General features: G+C 53.1%; 1 protein-coding gene across 1 annotated transcript in view; it reads left to right on the forward strand.

The window, feature by feature from the left end:
* The window catches only part of EEFSEC (eukaryotic elongation factor, selenocysteine-tRNA specific), a gene marked incomplete at its 5' end in the record, with an annotated part of 236,453 nt that overhangs the window by 109,947 nt on the left and 108,214 nt on the right, over positions 1-18,292 (forward strand). Inside the window, 2 exons of the mRNA XM_029917905.1 lie at positions 1,916-2,012; positions 4,246-4,410. Coding sequence (XP_029773765.1) covers positions 1,916-2,012; positions 4,246-4,410 — 262 coding nt within the window. The remainder of the gene's footprint in view (positions 1-1,915; positions 2,013-4,245; positions 4,411-18,292) is intronic.

The following is an 18,292-nucleotide window of genomic DNA, read 5'->3' on the forward strand; positions in this document are numbered from 1 at the left end:
GAAAAATGAAATTAGACCACTTTCTTACACCATTCACAAAAGTAAACTCAAAATGGATAAAGGATCTGAATGTGAGACAGGAAACCATCAAAACCCTTGAGGAAAAAGCAGGAAATAGCCTCCTAGACCTCAATCGCAGCAATTTCCTCCTCAACACATCCCCAGAGGCAAGGGAATCAAGAACAAAAATGAACTACTGAAACCTCATCAAGATAAAAATCTTCTGCATGGCAAAGGAAACAATCAAAAAAACTAACAGGCAACAGATAGAATGGGAAAAGATAGTGGCAAATGGCATATCAGATAAAGGGCTAGTATCCAAAATCTATAAGGAGCTCACTAAACTCCGTACACTAAAAATGAATAATCCAGTGAAGAAATGGGCAGAAGACCTGAACAGACACTTCTCCAAAGAGGACATCCAGATGGCCAACAGGCACATGAAACGATGCTCAGCGTCACTCATCATCAGGGAAACACAAATCAAAACCACACTGAGATACCGCCTCACACGGGTCAGAGTCACTAAAATGAACAAATCAAGAGAATATAGATGCTGGCGAGGGTGTGGAGGGACGGGCACCCTGAATGTAAACTGGTGCAGCCACTCTGGAAAACAATGTGGAGGCTCCTCAAAAAACTATTGATAGAACTCCCCTATGACCCAGCAATAGCACTGCTAGGGATTTACCCAAAGGATAAAGAAGTGCTGATGCATAGGAGCACATGTACCCCATTGTTCGTAGCAGCACTTTCTACAATAGCCAAGTCATGGAAAGAGCCTAAATGTCCATCACCTGATGAGTGGATCAAGAAGATGTGGTTTATATATACAATGGAGTATTACATGGCAATGAGGAAGAATGAAATCTGGCCATTTGTAGCAAAGTGGATGGACCTTGAGTGTGTCATGCTAAGTGAAACAAGTCAGGCAGAGAAGGACAGATACCATATGTTTGCACTCATAGGTCTAGCAGGAGAAACCTAACAGAACCATAAGGAGGGGAAGGGGGAAAGAGAGCTGGGAAGAGTGAGGGACACAAATCATGAGAGACTATTTAATACTGAAAACAAACCGTGGACTAAAGGTGGAGGGGGAGGGAGGAAAGGGGGTGATGGTCATGGAGGGGGGCACTTGTGGGGAGAAGCACTGGGTGTTATATGGAAACCAATTTGACAATAAATTATTAAAAATAATAAAATGAAAGCAAAAAAAAACAAACAAAAAAAGAAAATGTGGTATGATCTAATGGCAAATCGACTAGAAGGATGTGAAAGCTTAGGTACGCTATAACCAAAATATAAGAAAAATCAATCCCTGGCAATGCGGGGGAAACCCGAGGTTGGAAGAAAGCACACAACAATGGCAGGACTATGGGTTGCACATGTTCTCTGTTCCATTTTTTTAATTATTGGAAAAGCTAAATGTTTACTCACAATAAGAATCTCTTCTTAAAGAAGGGGGGGCTCTCTAGGAGGGCCTAGGCAGGAGCGCCCCCCATTAGACACTGGGATGGTAGAAGCATGTTTCCAGATACATCCTCAGACACTTTTTGGTAACCAGGATTTCCTGAGTCCCTGCAAGGAAACTGGGATGTGTTCCCTGGTCTTCTTCAAGAGGGTCTTTTGTTCAGCGTCCTGGGGGCCAGGGATCACTGCTTCCTTCTCTGAGTGGCTTCTGAAAGTGGTGGTGAAAACCTCAGAGCTCCCTTTTAACTTCTGTCATCCAATCCAAAGGTTTCCCTGTGGGGCCTCCATTTCCCTCATCTACCAAGTGAGAAAACGATGGGATACTCCTCCTTGATGCTTCTGAAAGGATGGAGGAGAGGAGACCCCTGGTGCTCGGTACCCCCACATGTGCTGTGTCCCTGCTGATGACCTTTGTAACTTGACGGGGCTTGTGTTTCCATTGCAGGTTCCGAGGTGCACCGATTATCCCCGTGGCGGCCAAGCCTGGGGGACCAGAGGCCCCCGAAACAGAAGCCCCCCAGGGCATCTCGGAGCTCATTGAGGTACTTGTACCTGGACTGGCCCCCGCCCTGGCCCCGGTCAGGTGGCTCCTTTTGTGTCCTGCTTGGTCTGAGGGGGAGCGAGAGGAGGCACCCCAGCAAGAGAGCTCTGAGCGGTTCCTTTAACTAACTTTAACAGGCCCACCTTAGCACACCCTTTCTCACCTCCTCCCTCCACCCCTCCCCAGGCACAGGCCCACCTTAGCACACCCTCCCTCACTTCCCTCCAAGCGTTAAACCAAAGCAGAAGCAGAGGCCTCATTCTCTAGTTCAAAGTCCTGCCCAGCTGTCCACACCCTCGTGAGGCTTTCTTTTTCCTTCCTGTTGCCAAATACCCCTGCCCAGACACACCAGCTCCCACCTTCTGGAGCCCTGGGCCTTGTCATCCACCCCAGGCCTGCAGACCGTGTCGGGCCCCCGTGGGTCCCCCTGGCTGATGGAGATGGGCGGTGCGGCTCTGGTCTTCGTGGTCTCCGCCAAATAACGGAGCCTCCAAGGCACAGGCTCTGTGTCCAGGCCCCGTGCTAGTAGATAAATGGAGGGAGCCCAGCCCCATGGGGCACCCAGGGGAACCAGAGGGTGGGTTGGGGATGGTGGGTGGTGGTGATGCCACTGGGATGACGGCGGTGACCAGGGGACCTCGCTTAGAGGGGTGGAGTGGCGAGGTACTTGACTCTGGGGCTGTGTGCTGGGCCTATTGCCTGCTGTATCTTGCGCCTATTTCCTCAGTTGCAGGGAAAATCCCAGCATGTTTTCCCTGTGGAGTTGGTGTGAAGATTAAGGGATTATTATGAACCGTTTCACGATGATCATTAGCATTCACAGTGGCCCTGGGAGGCTTAAATTATTTATCTGCATTTTACCAAGGGAAATCTGAGAGTCAGAGGAGTCAAGTAACTTGCCCAAGGTCCTACAGCACGTGTGTGGTGGAGCTGGCATTCGGCTCCAGATCAGTTGTTGGGTGTGCTTGGGGTCCACCTGCACCTGGACCCACAGAGCCAAGATCAAGTGTGACCCAGTACACTGTCACCATTCCTGTGATAACAAGATTCTGGTCTGGCTGATGCAAAGCAGACCTTTTCTTAGTGATGCTCTTGTTATTCCAGAGAACACTGGTCTGGGAGCCTGGGACAGTTATTTTTATTAAAGCAAAATTCACCAGTGCTGCCCTGAAGGACGTTTGTCTACTCCTTTAAGAAGCGTCTGTGTAAATCCCAGGCCAAGCCTGTTTTGAATCTTCAGTCTTTTTCCAGAATTGTTATCACAAGGCTAGGAGTTTGGAACCTTCACTATCCAGTACTTTTCAATGGCCTCTTTCCTAATGAAATGAGAAAGCAGCAAAATAAAAGGAATAATGCAGTCTTTATTTTCATTTCTTTATTAGGAATTAGGCTTGACATTTCCGAGCACATAGATAGCTTGAGAAAGGCGGGCTGGCTAAGGTCGAAGCATGTGGAAAGTGTCAGCAGAGAGGAAAACTCAGAACCACAGACTGAGGGGACACTGCCAGCCCTTGGAAGATGTTAGATGGTCCCCCTGTCTCTGCCAGGGGCTTGGAGTAATGGCATTCACTGTGCCCACCTTCCCTTTCCCCCTGCCCCTGCCACACGTGACAGTACTCTGCTCTCCTGCATCATTTGGTCACTCATCCCTCTTGGGCACAGAGTCAGCGGCTAGAGATACTTGGAGGGACTCAAGGCCCTAGGAGGGAGACAAATAAACAAGTGGTCACAACAGTGTGCTAACGGGTGGTGGGGGTGGGGAAGGGAGCCATTCAGAAAAGATAGAAAAACCTTCCAGTGGCGATGTCCCCCTGGAGAGGGGAGGTGAAGCTAGTAGGTAAACTTCCAGGGCCTGCCAGTGGCCCACGGTACCTAGGGGCTGGGCGACGACACACCTTGAATTCTGCAGGCTCTGAAGGCCAGGAAAGCATGAGGCTTGGATTGGTGCATCCAAGGCTGTCCTGCAGCAGGTCCCTGTGCTGTGGTGTGGAGAGGGGCTGGGGGCGGCCTGTTCAGAGGCTGTTCATTAGCCCAATGAGAGGCCAGAGAAGGGCCCTTTTCCTTTGAACCGAAAGGAGCTGAGAGCACGGCAGAAGTCTGGAGCGTCATCAGGGAGCTGTCCATTTCTGATCTAGGCAGCTGGCCCAGGGGCTGGTTACTCGCTCTGCCCTCCCCTGCCCTGCCCCATTCCACTCCTGTCCCCAGCAGGTGTGGCACCAGCATCTCTTTTCTAGCTTCTGACGTCCCAGATTTCCATCCCAACGAGAGACCCCTCGGGACCATTCCTCATGTCCGTGGACCACTGTTTCTCCATCAAAGGCCAAGGCACTGTGATGACAGGGACCATCCTCTCAGGCTCCATCAGCCTCGGCGACAGTGTGGAGATTCCTGCCCTCAAGGTCAGTCCTCCCGTGTCCTTCCTTTTGGCCTGTCTCTCTAGCAGCAAGGGAGAGGCACAGTCCCTTTACCTCTCCAGTGGCTGAGCTCCCTGGGGCTGGCCTTCTGGCTCTGCCCTGCTCCATCTTCTCTACTGCCCTGCCTGGGTTCTCGAGCCACCACACTCCCTAATTCCCGTAACAACGCCCATTTACAGGATCCTGTGCCATGCCATCATGAGCCTCCTGAGCAGGCGCTCTGCGCAGCTAAAGGCACAGAAGCTCTAGCAGGCATGGTGGGCTCAGGGTCACATGTCAACACGGGAGGGTGCTTGGGGTGTACCCTCCTTCTCTACAGGCTCCGTGCATCAGGGTGGCAAGTATGTGGACTTACTTCTGGGTGCTTTCTCTTAGCCACGAGAATTTCAAATGAAACACAATTAGAATCTTGTGTCGCTCAGGGTCATAAAATCTGGAAGATGCCCAGATGAGTCTTATACTCCTGATGACCACTTGAAGGTGCCATGTCATACTTCTAAAAACCTATGCGAGGGTGGACGACAGCTAGGCGTCTCCCTATGGCCCCCACCTTCTGGTAACTACCACCCTGGCTCTGATCGAAAAGGTGTTGAAAAGGCATGAAGGGTGGGAAACGAGGCCTCATTAGGACTAAGAAGAGCCTACGAGGAAACCTGGGGTCCAGGGTGGCTGTCCCGTTCTCAGAGGAGCCTGGAGTGTGGGGACATGGAGCCACACACTGGGCCCCGTGTACTAAGCCAGGGGCCGTACTAACTTCTGGATGTTCACAGCCATAGGTCAGCGAGTACACTTTGCTTGCTGACTGGGAGTTCTTCCTGGAGGCTGTGTAGAGACAGATTCTGAGGTTGTCTGGATCACTAGATGTATTCACCAGGGTCCTCCAGGAAAACAGAACCAAAAAGATGTGCATTTATGCGTGTACAGAGAGAAAGGGGAGTATGTGAAGGACTGGTCCCACATGATTATGAGGCCCAGCAGGTCCAATATCTGCAGGATCGGCCAGGCAAGACGGAGACCCAGGGAAGAGTTATAGTGCAAGTCTGAGCCTGGCCATGGGCAGAGATTTTCTTCTTCCAAGGAGGTCAGTCTTTCTGTGCAGGTCTTAACTGATTGGATGGGGTCTATCCACATTATGGAGGGTAATCTCCTTTACTCAGTCTTTTTAAAAAATTAATTAATTTATTTTCTTTTTTACTCAAAGTCTTAGTGTTAATCTCATCCCTCAAAAACCCACACATTGGGCCTGGGGCTCAGTCAGTGAAGCGTCTGACTTTGGCTCAGGCCATGATCTCATGGTTCATGGGTCTGAGCCCTGCATAGGTCTCTGTGCTGACCGCTCGGAGCCTGGCACCTGCTTTGGATTCTATGTCTCCTCTCTCTTCCCCTCCCCTGCTCACGCTCTGTCTTTGTCTCTCAAAAATAAACAAACATTTTTAAAAATTCAAAAACCCTCACAGAAATATCCAGAATAGGGCTTGACCAAACATCTCAGTACAGTGGCTCAGCCTCGTTGACATATACCATCACCCTGTTGGGGGAGAGCCATGATTATAGTGTCTGTCCTGAGCAATGTGAGGGCAAGGGGCATGTATCCCTTGTGTTGGCCTTTTCTGGTCTAGGACAGCCTGGGAGCATGTAGGAGAGGGGCATTTCAGGAAGGAGAGGAATGGCCAGGGCTTCCCCAGGCAAAGGAAATCTCAGGTTTAAATCACTCCGCTTCGCTCGTTTTATGGTGTTGCGGCTGTTGCTTCCTCCTGCAGGGCTGAGGTTACTAGGGAAGAGCCTCCTAACCAGGGAGGACCAACTAAAAGAAAAGCTTCCTTTAAAGGCCTGGGACTGGCCAGGTTCCAGGGCTCCCTGGGGCAGCAGCAGGAGCTGAAGGACAAGGCCCTACCCTTCCGAGTCCCAGAGCCTCCACTGACATAGGACCTGAGTCCTAAGGTCCTAATCCCCTCCTCTACGGGCTGTAGTAGCTCCTCCCCTGAAGTCATTAGTCCTGGATAAATACCAATTACATCAAATCCATGTTGTGCCAGGGACCAAAAGTGTAAATCTTAGAAAAATAAAGCACAAAATTATGAAAACAAACCAAACTTACATTTAACACAGTTAAGATTATTGTGGCACTGTGTGTTAATTCTTAGCTGGAACAGAGAGTGAATCAAGTGCTAAATTTCTTTACCTTCTGGGTGCTCCCTGAGGCAGACCTCAGGGGGGCCTCCCTGAGCCGGTATCCCTTCTGCCTTGGGAGAAGGCCTGTTTGCAGCCTGGGAGAGCCCAGGAAGGGGCGGTTTGCGGGGGAGCACAGGGAGCAAGAAAGAGGCACATCCAAAGGAGTCGCTGTGGGACGTGGACTTTGAAGTGCAGTATCTGAGGGAGGGACAGGTGCTTGACTACAGGGTCGGTGGCTGCCACCCTTGACCCAAACTGTGGACCTGGGGAGGGCCGAGGCAGAAATAGTCAGCCGCGTCTAGCCCACAGGGGTGTTTGAGTGGGGACATGTTCTGAGGCCTTCGGCTACTTTTTTCATCCTTATAAAGATGGAGTTTGCCTGTCAAGGTCCTGGTGACTGATCTGTGGCACTTGGGTACACGGAAAGGGTTTGGCAAGTATAAATTTAATTTTCCTCTTGCTTTTGTTCACCCATTTTCAACCCTCTATCGTCGTGTTCTTCTCTAGTTTGCTGGTCAGGGAAAGCATAATTTGTAAGTAGTGAACTCCAAATATTTGGCAGAGGAATTTTCCAGTCAAAGCATGCAGCCTGGTTTCTCCTTTGCTGCTTCCAGTAAAATGTGAGAGGAAAGGAGTGACCTGGAGATGGAACCGTTAGCCAGAGCCTGCACTTGATGAGCTGGGAGAGTCTCTGCCTCTCCAGATTCCAAAGGATGCTAAAAGCAGGAAATTGACTTTGAGAAAGCATGTTCTGCAGAAAGGCCTTCGCAAGATTGGGTGTGTGACTGGTGGGTCCAATCACACATCCCCTCAGGCTTCTTCTCCAGGAGGGCTCTGTGGAGAACTCCCTTGTTTAATGGTGGAGAGCCCCTTGGCATACATGGGAGACACACCAGGTTTTTGAGGATGTCATATTGGCAAAAACACTGGCGGCCTGGACTGAAAGGGACAGACCCAGTGAAATTCTAAAAACAAAGCAAAACAAAACAAAACCACAATAGAGCATTTGGCCTTCTGGTATTCTAATTGTAGGAAATGGACTGATAGAATTACTGCACTAATTCGTGTGATCCTTCAAGGACAGGGAAGAATGACGCCAGGGGCAGAGCTGAGGGCACAGAGGCAGAGAGGCAAGCCTAAAGGCAGGGGCCCATGGAGCCTCTGTGGGCCCAGAGGGTGGAGGACCAAGCCACAGAGGGTCACTCTTGAGCCAGGAAAGCTAAAGGAATTTGCTCGGTTGAGTTTCTAATTTGCTTGGGTCCAGTGATCTCTGTGTTCCCTTCATTTTCTCCCTGTGCCTATATTTTGAAAGCAGAAAACTTCTCTTTCAGTTTCACGCACCTGCAGATGGGGAGGCATTTGGCCCCAGGATGGGTCCCGTCGGTATCACCCATGCCAGATTGGAGGGTAAAATGCTATTTTTGAGCTGATGATACTTACAAGAGACTTTGGACTTAGAGTATGCTATAGTGAGGTGAGAATTGGGGGATGTTGGGATGGGGTGAACGTATGTGACACATGGAATGGAGTGAGTGAAGTTTTGGGGACTGGAGGGCAGGGCGGAGCATAATAGGTAGAATTGGAACCACAAAAGCCATTTCCTCCTAGAAGCTCAGAAGTGACCTGATTTGGAAGCAGAATCTTGGCAGATGTAATTAAAGTAAGGATCTCAAGATGAAGCCATCCCTGTTAGGTGGGCTCTTATCCCAGGAACATGTGTCCAGTGACACAGATTGACAGGAAGGGCATATGAGGCTAGAGGCTGAGACTGGAGTGATGTGGCCCCAAGCCAAGGAACGCCAGTGGTTGCCTGAAGCTACCAGACCCTAAGAGAGAGGTAGGGAAGGAATTGTCTCTGAGAGACTCCAGAGAGGACCAAACCTGCTGACACACTGATTTCAGACTTCTGGTCAGCAGAACTTCGAGGGAATGCATTTCTGTTGTTTAACACTACCAAGTTTAGGTAAGTGGTTAGGACAGCCCTAGGAGATTTTAGATGGATTTTAGATGGAAAGGACTGAGGTTAGAAAAAGTCTGAAGCCGTTTGCAGTTGTGGGCAGGCCTCTTACCTCCACCAAGCTTGGACTTTGTCATGAGGAATGGCAGGAGTGCTGTGAGGGTGACATGGGCTGAGTGTGTGTGGGTAGTCCAAAGCTCTACAGGTGAACAACAGAGTCAGGACGGGGGCGTACTGATGGCCAGTTCTGCTCTTTCCTTCCTTTCCTGTGCTTCCCACCCAACAGATGGGAAAACCTAGGCTCAGTGCTTTGTTTCGCAACTGGACAGCAGAGCCATCCTTTGAAGTTGGTCATCTGGCTCCAGAGACCAACCTCTGTCCCCTGTACCCACTGCGCCTGGAGCCCCCGAGGAGATGCTGGGTACTGGGGACATTTCCTCCTTGGGGCAGCACCCTTCAACCTCCAGAGCAGCACTGTAGGGGAGCCAGGTGCCCCACCAAGGCCTCTCCTGGGCCATGGAGCCTATAAAAACATGTTCCAGAGCTCCTGACCTCCTCTTGCCCCCACTTTCCACTAACCATAATTGGTGGCCGGTGCCTATGGGGCACTGGGGACACTGCCGGGTGGGGGCTTTAAAGTATATGGCCCTCCTCCCAAACCTGGTGACATCCTTGTCAGATTTCGCTAATCAACTTGGACACATCTGACCGCTTGAACTCCCTCAGAGGCCAGGCACAGCCATTGCAAATAAACAGTCACATTCCCCTCCTGGCCAGGGCTGGCCCGCCGGAGCCAGTCTCGGCCCTGGCCCCTGTCTCTGCTGCCTGTGTCCATTCCCAGCTGGGGCCCATTAGCCAGCTGAAGAAATGTTGGGGGGACGGGAGTGAAGGAGAAAAACCAAATCCCACATAGAGCCCAGAATCGTGTCCTGAGACTCTCCAGCCTTCTCCTCGGGCTTCTTGGTTCTCAATCCACAGCCCGGGAAATGCCTCCAGTCACATCTGATCCTGGGGTTTTATTGGGGATGTTTCTAGTGGGTGTTGGCTTTTGGAGTTGTAATATCAGAAGCTGTCAGAGCCACACACCATGGAGAAAGGGAAAGCGAGCTCTGGGAGTTCAGAGGCAAGTTCTTGGCCTCTCTCTGTCTCACTGATTCTTTACAAACTGAAGCCTGGCCTCAGTCTGGGGTCTGGAAGAGGGGCCCCGTGGTGCAGTGCCCACCAGGGAGGCTGGGCAGAAGGTTCCCAGCAGCAAGGAGGCACACAGGTTTTAGGTGATAATTCTTGCTGTCTTTATTTTTGCCATTCGGTGCTCCTTTCCTGTGGTGCCGAGTAGTAAATGCACAGCGCTTCCCAGCTTGTAAGGAAACCGTTCTTTTCAGGGGTGCTAAGTGAGTTGTCACAATGGAAATCTGCTTCACAGCCCTTGCTGTCTGTCCACTGTGAATCGTCAGTTCTCTGATAATGGTGATGGACATTATCAGGTGTATATAGATGTCCATTTAGTTGGTAAAACTGTTAGAGAAAAGTTCAGAATTTGATAGCGTATTTCTCCAAATTGGGTCTGTATTCAGACTGATTTTGTCCTTTATAAAAAACCGCTGAAAGAATAAAGAAAACCTTACCAAATACTATTATGCCTTGTTACTCTGACCTTTGCCTTCACTTTTGGGTGTTGATCGCAAGGTAAGAGAAAGGTGTGGCATCTGGAAAGATGCGTTTTCTCTCCCCAGCAAGCCCGCAGCCCGCATCTTCTGCCTGATCTGCCCTTCCCCCCCCTCCTAGCAACTCCTCCTCCCCGTGGGCTCACTCTTCACCCAGAAGCCTTGATGGGCTGTCCTGTACCCCGGAGGATATGACCTCTTTCCCGGTGAACCCCTTTGCACCTTCCTCTGGACTGTTAGCTGCTCTCCCATGGGGACTCTGGGTTGGGAAAAAAAAAAAAACAACTAGTAGGGAACACCAATAAAACAAGTAGTAGGATTTTGATTCAAAATAGATCATGAACAACTGCAGAGGGCTGGGCTTGCAGCAGCCGCTCTCCAAGCGGGTGGGTCCCGATGGAGAATCCCAGAGCCCGACAGCTGGCTGCTTCCTACTCTGGCCGGCTTCTTTGTGAGGCTCGTCTTGATGCCTCCCCAGTGAGTCGCGCCAGAGATATTCCTGTGTCCCAGTGCCAGTTTGTTTTCGAGGAATGGTTGTAAATCAGGGGCCCAGGGTCACAGAGCTGGCTTCCCGAGCCTCCCGTGTGGATCAGCTCTTGAAACGGAGCCCCCTCTGTTTCTGTCTTTTATCAAACATGTAACACCTGATCTTCGTCCTTGATCATTTCACGTTTCAGATCTATAAGGCAGGAAGGCTTTTTGGGAATTTGATGTTTTCATGGTTGTTGGCTTTGGGGTGGAAACTCCTGGGAGTCTGTCCTCTGTACCTGGATGTCGCCTGGGTCAGGGACAGAGGGGGATGGAGAAGGAGAAAGGGGAGTGAAGGAAAGGAGTAACGTTTTGGAAAAAGCAGGTGGAGAGGGGGCAGGGACAGAGGCTGGTGAGGAGGATCAGGTCAGATCAGCTTTCACTTGGTGTCCTGCCTGGGGGGGGGGGGGGCGGTTCTTGCCCTCCAGCCTCCCCTGACTCCCCCGGGGACCACAGCCCTCCCTGCTCAGGTACTAGCCCACCAGCCCAGACTGTGCCCACGGACAGAGGGACAGGCTTCGCAGAGCCTTGCTGGGTCCCGCCTCTCTGCTGGTGGGCCCCTCGTCTCCAGGATGAAATCTGAAGTGCTCTGTGTGGCAGACAGCTGGCTGTAGCAGCGCCTTTGTTGCCTCTTCAGCCTCGGCTGCTGTCTGCTTTTTTCACCACCTCCCCGCTGCCCAAAGCACCAGCTTGTTCTCCGTATTTGTGAGTCCGTCTGTTTGTTCCTGCATCTTTTGGATTCCACACAGGAATGAAATTATGGTATTTGCCTCTGTGTGTGTGACTCCTCTCTCATTCCATCTCAGTTTCTCCTCCAAAAGCCACACCAGATCTCTCGTGTGCTAGCCAGGGCCCTGGTGGCAGGTGATGGAAATCCAGTTCAGACTGGCCTGATGTGAAGGGGGGGGGGTGCTGGCACCTCCCTCCTGACCCCTTCTGAGTGGGCCACTCTCCCAGGCCTGTCCCTGCACCTCAGCGTTCCAGTCCCTCCACCTCAAATCCCAGATGTAGAGGCCTGTGGCCTTGGGTTTAGCTCCCGCAGTCTGTTCCACCCAGAGGATGTCTGGTACGTGGGATGCTAGCCTTGGCTGGCTGGACCAGGAGCCCAGCCCTGCAGCCAGGACGAGTGCAACAGTCTGCTGGGTGGGCTGGATTTCATGGCCACCCCTGCAGTGGGCATGGGGGTACTGGTAAGAATGGTTCCCAAAGAAGTTGGGGTGCTGGTGCTAGAAGGTAGGTGTTGGGGAGGCAGAACTGAGGTGGTGTTCGTTTCTGAGTGTGGCTGCCTGGACAGCCCGGCCCAGGACACGGAGGGGCTGAGCTCGAGTCCCTCCCCCTTACTCCTTTGCTCGGAGAGTTATGTCACCTCCCGGGGCCTGTTTCCTCATGAGCTACTCCTGAAGATTCAAGGACATCCGCCTACTGTGCTCATAACAGGCCTGCACATGGGAGCTGCTGTCTTTCAGGCCTCTCTGCATATTGTCTTTTCTTCCATGTGCTGTGGCTTTTTCCATGGCCCACAGGGTGCAGTGACTAAGGGGTGGGTGGCCCAAGCCCAGCAGGGCCCACACCCCACACCCCTCAACCCCAAGCACCGAGCACCATGACCAGGGCCCCACCTTCCTTCTGGCTCAGGGATCAGAATCACATCTGAAGCCAAGTTGTAATATCCTGTTGTCTCCCTAATGAGGCCCCAAGGAGGAAGGCCAGGTGACAGGCGAGGACAGAGATTGATCTCTGCACAGGCAGGGAGCTCAGGAAGATCTCTCTGTGTAGGTACCGTGGTCAGAGGCGTGTGTTTAGCATCAGGAAGGCCTAGCAGGGCGCAGGATGCCGCCTCCTTGCAGGCCTAGTCCATGGACTCCCTCAGTCCAGGCCTCTCCTCCTCCCCTCTGTCCCCAGGGAACCGAGTGCCTGTCTGCCTGAGCCCCTGAACAGGACCTCGCTTGCACTCCCAGAAACTCCGTCTCTCTCTCGTTCTTGTGCATGTGTCTCCCTCTGTTTCTGAGCCTGGATTCTATCACGCTGATGTGCCCATCTACAGAGATGGCACCAACACCCCCGCCAACTTGGGTCCTGGTCACTCAGACACTGGTGGCTGGATGGAGAAGGCTGTGCATCCGGCCTTATTGAGGTGCGACCTCTCTTAGTTTAGCTGCAGATGGCTTCTAGAGGCATGAGTTCTGAACCATAGTGGGATATTAGGCTGACATGGGGAAGGAGCCTCAGAGCAGGCGGCAGCCATAGGATTGTCGGTTGGTGCTGGGTCCCAGGCTTGGGGCTGAGACCTCTATGTGATCATTCTGTGCTTCTGGTGGCCCCATGGGAGGTGGTGGCATCCCCCGTTTCACAGGCATGGGACAAAGTTTCGGAGACAGAAATCTCCTGTAAGCTAACCCTGGAGGACCCTGGAGTCCAATTCTGGCAGCGGGGGTCTAAGATGCGTGCTCACTCAGTGCCCTGCGCAGGCGTGAGGAGGCCCCTGAGCCCCCCGGCCCCGTCCCTCTCATACCAGATGAAGTTGCTGTGGAGAAGGGACTCGCAGACAAGATCCTGGAACCAACTTTAGAGGTGCTGCTTCATTCTGCCTTATCCTTCTTCATGGCCCCATGGGACCCTCTGTCCAGGAGCTGGAGGCCCCAGGCCCTCCCTGAGGCACAGCCAGGCAGGCACAGGGCACAGGGCACAGCCATCTTCTGGTGCCTGGAGGGGACCAGACCAACCAAAGTGGGCTGCATCCCATCCTGGGTGTTCCCCACAGTCCCCTGCACAGATGACCCTGGCTCTCTCAGGTCCCAGTTGCAGTGGGGGAGAAATGGCTGCTTCAGCCCCAGTGGTGTCGTCTGAAGAAAGGGCAAGAGCCCGGAGTGGCTGTCCACTGCAAAGCAGGCCCTTGGTTTTGTTTGCTGATTGTGCTCACAGCCAAGCGGGCAGGGAGAGCCTCACTTGGGCTCAGGTTACCCTGCAGGCCCCCTCCCTCCCTGTCCCAGTCCAACCAGCTGCTGCCCCTGAGGGCAGGACTGGGCACTGCCCCCCTGCAGCCTCCTGCTAGCTGGAGCTCTTATTAGGCCGGATGTACATTTTGGGACACAGCCTCTCCCCTGCCCACCCCATAGCCCGAATGCAGGCACCTGCGCTGCCCAGATGTGCCCAGCCCCTCACGGCTGAAGTATGGTGGATAGTGAGGAGGGGAGGAGCAGGGTTTTGAGGGCCACTCTGCCTGGGTGTGCGGGCCACCCAGCTGCTCTGTGACCACGAGGAAGCTGCCTCAGCTGTCTGTGCTTCAGCTCCCCCTTTGTAAGGTGGGGGTAATGTTACCTTCATTAGAGAGTTACTGTAAGGAGTAGATGGGTTGCACTGCACCTTTCTGTCATGCTTAGGTACTAGGACGCGCTCCATAGGTCATCGCTTACTGTTACCACCATGTGAAACCTGGTGTCCCTAAGGCCATGGCCAGTGCCCTACACATGGAGCCCTGAGGGCCAGGCTGGTTGCTGGGTGGGGAGCAGACACGGAGATGGTGAACGTGGGGCAGGTTGGGAGCGTGGCCAGCTTCCAGACCTCTCCTGGGGAAATCATGGGTCCCAGACCCCCTAGAGCAGCCCTAGCCACTGCCTTCACCAGCAAGTGGTTGTGTGAAATTCCCTTGAAAGTGCAAAAGCTTCTGAGTAAAGTTAATTCAGGTCATTGTGCCCTGGAGGAGACTGTGATTCCATGAGAAGGAGCGGTAATGAGTGCTGTGCTGTGGCCTAGGCCCCATGCCAGGCTGCTCCCTGCCCACGCCCCAGGCAGGACACTGGGGTCTGGGGTCCTGGGTGTGGGTGCCCAACCATGTGGCCATGGGTGGGTCCCTCCCCTCTTTCCTGCCAGGCCACCTTTACAGAGAAGTAAGAGTCGCTCTCCTACGGCAGCCCTTCCTCCCCAGGGCCTCAGGCAGCCGCTCTCCCAGTGCTCCTGAGCCCACTGCAGTCAGAAGGGGGTCACTGGGGAGCGCCCACCCAGCCCAGGAGGGTGGATACGGGCATGAGCGCGGTCTTACGGAGGCTTCTGAGGCTGCTGCCGTCCCCTGTGTGGCCGTGGGCTCTGGCAGGTATGACGTGCAGGCCTGTCATTGAGGGGGTGGAAAATGTGAGCTGGCAGCGAGGCTGAGAAGGCAGGACCTAGAACACTGGGGGCCCCAAGGGGGCTTCCTCCAGCAGGAAATGGGAGCCCAGCCAGGATTGGAGCACCAGTCAGAAGCGGTCTTGCTGCAGAAAGCACTTTGCCAGCAGATGGTTGAATGGTGCTAGGCTGTTCCCTGTGCAAACGTGGGTGCTGCCCGACCCACAGAAGAGTGTTCCATCCCTGGCCTGAGGTCCTTTGCCTTCTTTCCGCTAGGAAGCAAGTTTGGGTTTAAGCAAAAAGTGTGGCCACACAGGTTCTACGTTATCAGGGAGGCTGCACACCCACCAGGCCAGCCCTAAGGACAACCTTCCCACGGCACTATTGGAGCATCTCTGATTGAGTTGAGCCCGAAAGCAATCAAAGCCCAGGCTGGCCCTCGGGGAGGCTGCTGTGGGTGTGGGTGTCATACGGGTGGTGCGCCCCGCAGCCAGCTGTCCCCTCAGGCAGGAAAGGTGTGGAGTGAGAGCACCTGGCGAATACATCAGGCGAGCTTTCAGCCCTGCTCTTCAGATGGGGTGTCCAGAAGCCGAACCTCAAGGGATGGCAAAGGGCTTTACCCGGCCATCGCAAACAAAAAGGGCAGCACGTGGTGAAACCCAGGGATGAGAGAGTGCCTGATACATCTGAGGGAAGCATGCCGTTCACTGTGGCAGAGTCTGGGAAGGAGAACAGGCAGCACATGGTTTTGGTGATCTTCTGAAGATCACTAGGAGGGCTGGGCTGTGGATGTAGGGAGGACGCTCCGAAGGGCATGTCTAGAAGAGACTCCACCAGAGTTGTGTTCTCTGGTCATGTCCCATGTGGCTCAAGAGTATGCCTTGTCCTGTTGGGGGAGGCACTGCTGCCCCTGGGAATGAGGCTTCTCATGAGAGAAGTCTTGTGGGGGTCCTGGTACCTTGCTTTGGGCCTTGGGTTCTGGTTCATCTGGGCTCCTTCCTGCTCTACACATGGTCCCAGTTTTGGACCCCAGGCTTGGTCCCAGGCCCTGTGCACAGTGTTTGGAATGAATCCCTCGTGGGGCTTCTGTTCCTGGCGTTCCTCCCCTTGACAGGCATTCAGGGCCTCTCGGTATCTCATCTGCTATTTCTCATACTCAGCTGGGGGTGAGGGTGGGCCAGTCAGAACCACTGGGGGGTGCTTGTTGGAAATTCTTGGTTCCAGTCTAGTCCTCGAAACCCCAGGCCACAGGAGCCAGGGAATTAACGTCCAGGAATTAGGGGTCTGGAGCTGGACAGACCTAGCTCACATCTCTGATTTGCCATGTGCCCTGAGGCCCCAGCACTGCCTCCCTCTGCCTCAGCTTCCTCACCTGTGCAGCAAGGAGCTATGGACTCCAGTGCCTGCTCTGCAGGGTCACCATGAGAAGTAGGAGGGGACAAAAACCTCACATGAAGGGGCCAGGTTGTCCACTCAACACATATCATTGAGTACCTACTGTGTGCCAGGTGCTAGGCCAAGTCAGAGGCATAAAGGGTGTGAGCAAAGCAGGTCATATGCCTGTGGTCACAGAATTTACCTTCTAGCGGGAGGGGATATGGGCAGATAAATGGCCCAATGTGCCTTATGGTGAAGTGATCGAGAACGACAGGGGTTGGGGGCTGCTTTGGGTCAGGAAGGCTCTGGACACAAAGGACTTGGACTGTCAGGGCTCTGGGGGAAGAGCACAGAGCACCTCTCGCAGCCCCTGTGACAGAGAGGATGGAGGGAGGGGAGAAGGGAGAGAGGTTAGGAGCAGGTCATCCAGGGCCTCGCACACCACCACCAGGGTCTGGGTTTGATTGTGAACATAGAGTTCACTGGGCTTCCTTCCCCTTGGCTGAAGGAAGTAGTGCCAGGCCAGCCAGGGCACTTCTCCCAGCCCCTCACTGGCCCCTCTGACTGGCACCGCAGGGAGAGGTGAGCCAACTTTCAGCCGGTGGCGAGCCCCTAACTGCCCTAGCTCTGCTTCTGGGGCTGTTCTGGAACCTTTTTGTTTTTCTTTTTCTTGTTAAAGGAAAGTTGAGTGTTTCCTGAATGTGCATGAAGCCAATGCACCACTTAAACTGAATATTTATAATTCCTTCTTTTGAGAAATAAAACAATAATAAAAATACCATAAACTTTGCTTTAATTGTTCACAGGCTTCAACTTGTAACAATCACAGGGAAAGGGCAAGTGAGATGTCTTCTTAAAATAGAGGCACTTGCCTGCTTTTATTTGAAGTTTTGCTAAAATGCCTGACTATAACATGTTCTTGTTTAAAAATAAATTCCAGCCATTTAAAGTCCCCCCACCCCCATTTTGTCTTTTCAGAAGTGTTTAAATGAGATAATTCTGGGCAAGGGTAACTCAGCGAGTCTGAGCCAGCCTGTGTGGGATGGAGCCGACTGTAGCTCAGCCATGGCTCCTGTCCCTATCAGACCGCACGGCCACCTCCTTGGCTTGGTTAGTGACGAGCATTGGTGAAGACATCCACAGGGATGAGTCCCCGGTCTGCGTAACTGCCCGTGCCAGCCACACTGCCAGTGTACTCCTTCCCTGCATACACTCATGCATATATTTCTGGCCCCAGGTAGGGCCTCCTTGGGATGTGGTAGAATTCTCTGAGAGCACACAGTGAAGGCTCCAACTGAGGTTGAGGGTCAGAGCAGACTTCCAGGATCTGAAGGAGGAGGAGGACTGATCTAGAAGAGTTGAGGAGTGGGACACAATGTGTTCCAGGAAGAGGGAACAGCACAGCAAAGCCACCTCCTGTGCTGGGAGATAACGTAGTGCATTGGAAGACCCACAGACAAGGCATTTTAGCCAGAGCTCAGCAGACAGAGCCCTGGAGGAAGACCTAGAGGTAGGGGGGAGCAGACCACATAGGGCCTAGAGATTGTAGTCTATTAAAGATTTTATCTACTTTAATAACGCAGATGGTTTCAAAGGGTGGAGGGTGTAGGCATCACGTGTGTGCGTATGTATTTGTTGTGTGTTGGAGAGACAGGCCATATGGAAGATGGATTCTTTGGGGCCACGGTACCTTTCAGGGGCCCAGTGAGGAGGCTGCTACAGTAGTGCAGGCAGACTGAGGTGGCTTGGGCCAACCTGGTGGCAGTACAGTAGGACCTAAGGATATTTAGGAGGTGGAATTAACAAGACTTGGCAATGGAATAGATACGGGGAAGGCGCGAGGCATGTCCAAGACAACTCCCAGATCTCTGGCTGGAGCGGCAGGCTGGGCGGTGAAGCCGTTACCGAGTGGGGAGCCCTGGAAGGTCTGAGGGTGAGGGTGGAGGCAAAGAGGGAGTGTGGGCTGGGTTTTAATAAGTGTGAGGTGTTTGGGGGCCCATAGCTAGGGCGGAGGTCTAGGGAACAAGCTGATCCAGGGGGCTGCAGCTCAGAGAAGTTTAGGAGAAGA

Source organism: Suricata suricatta, chromosome 12 (genome assembly GCF_006229205.1).
Source record: "Suricata suricatta isolate VVHF042 chromosome 12, meerkat_22Aug2017_6uvM2_HiC, whole genome shotgun sequence".
NCBI lineage: Eukaryota > Metazoa > Chordata > Mammalia > Carnivora > Herpestidae > Suricata > Suricata suricatta.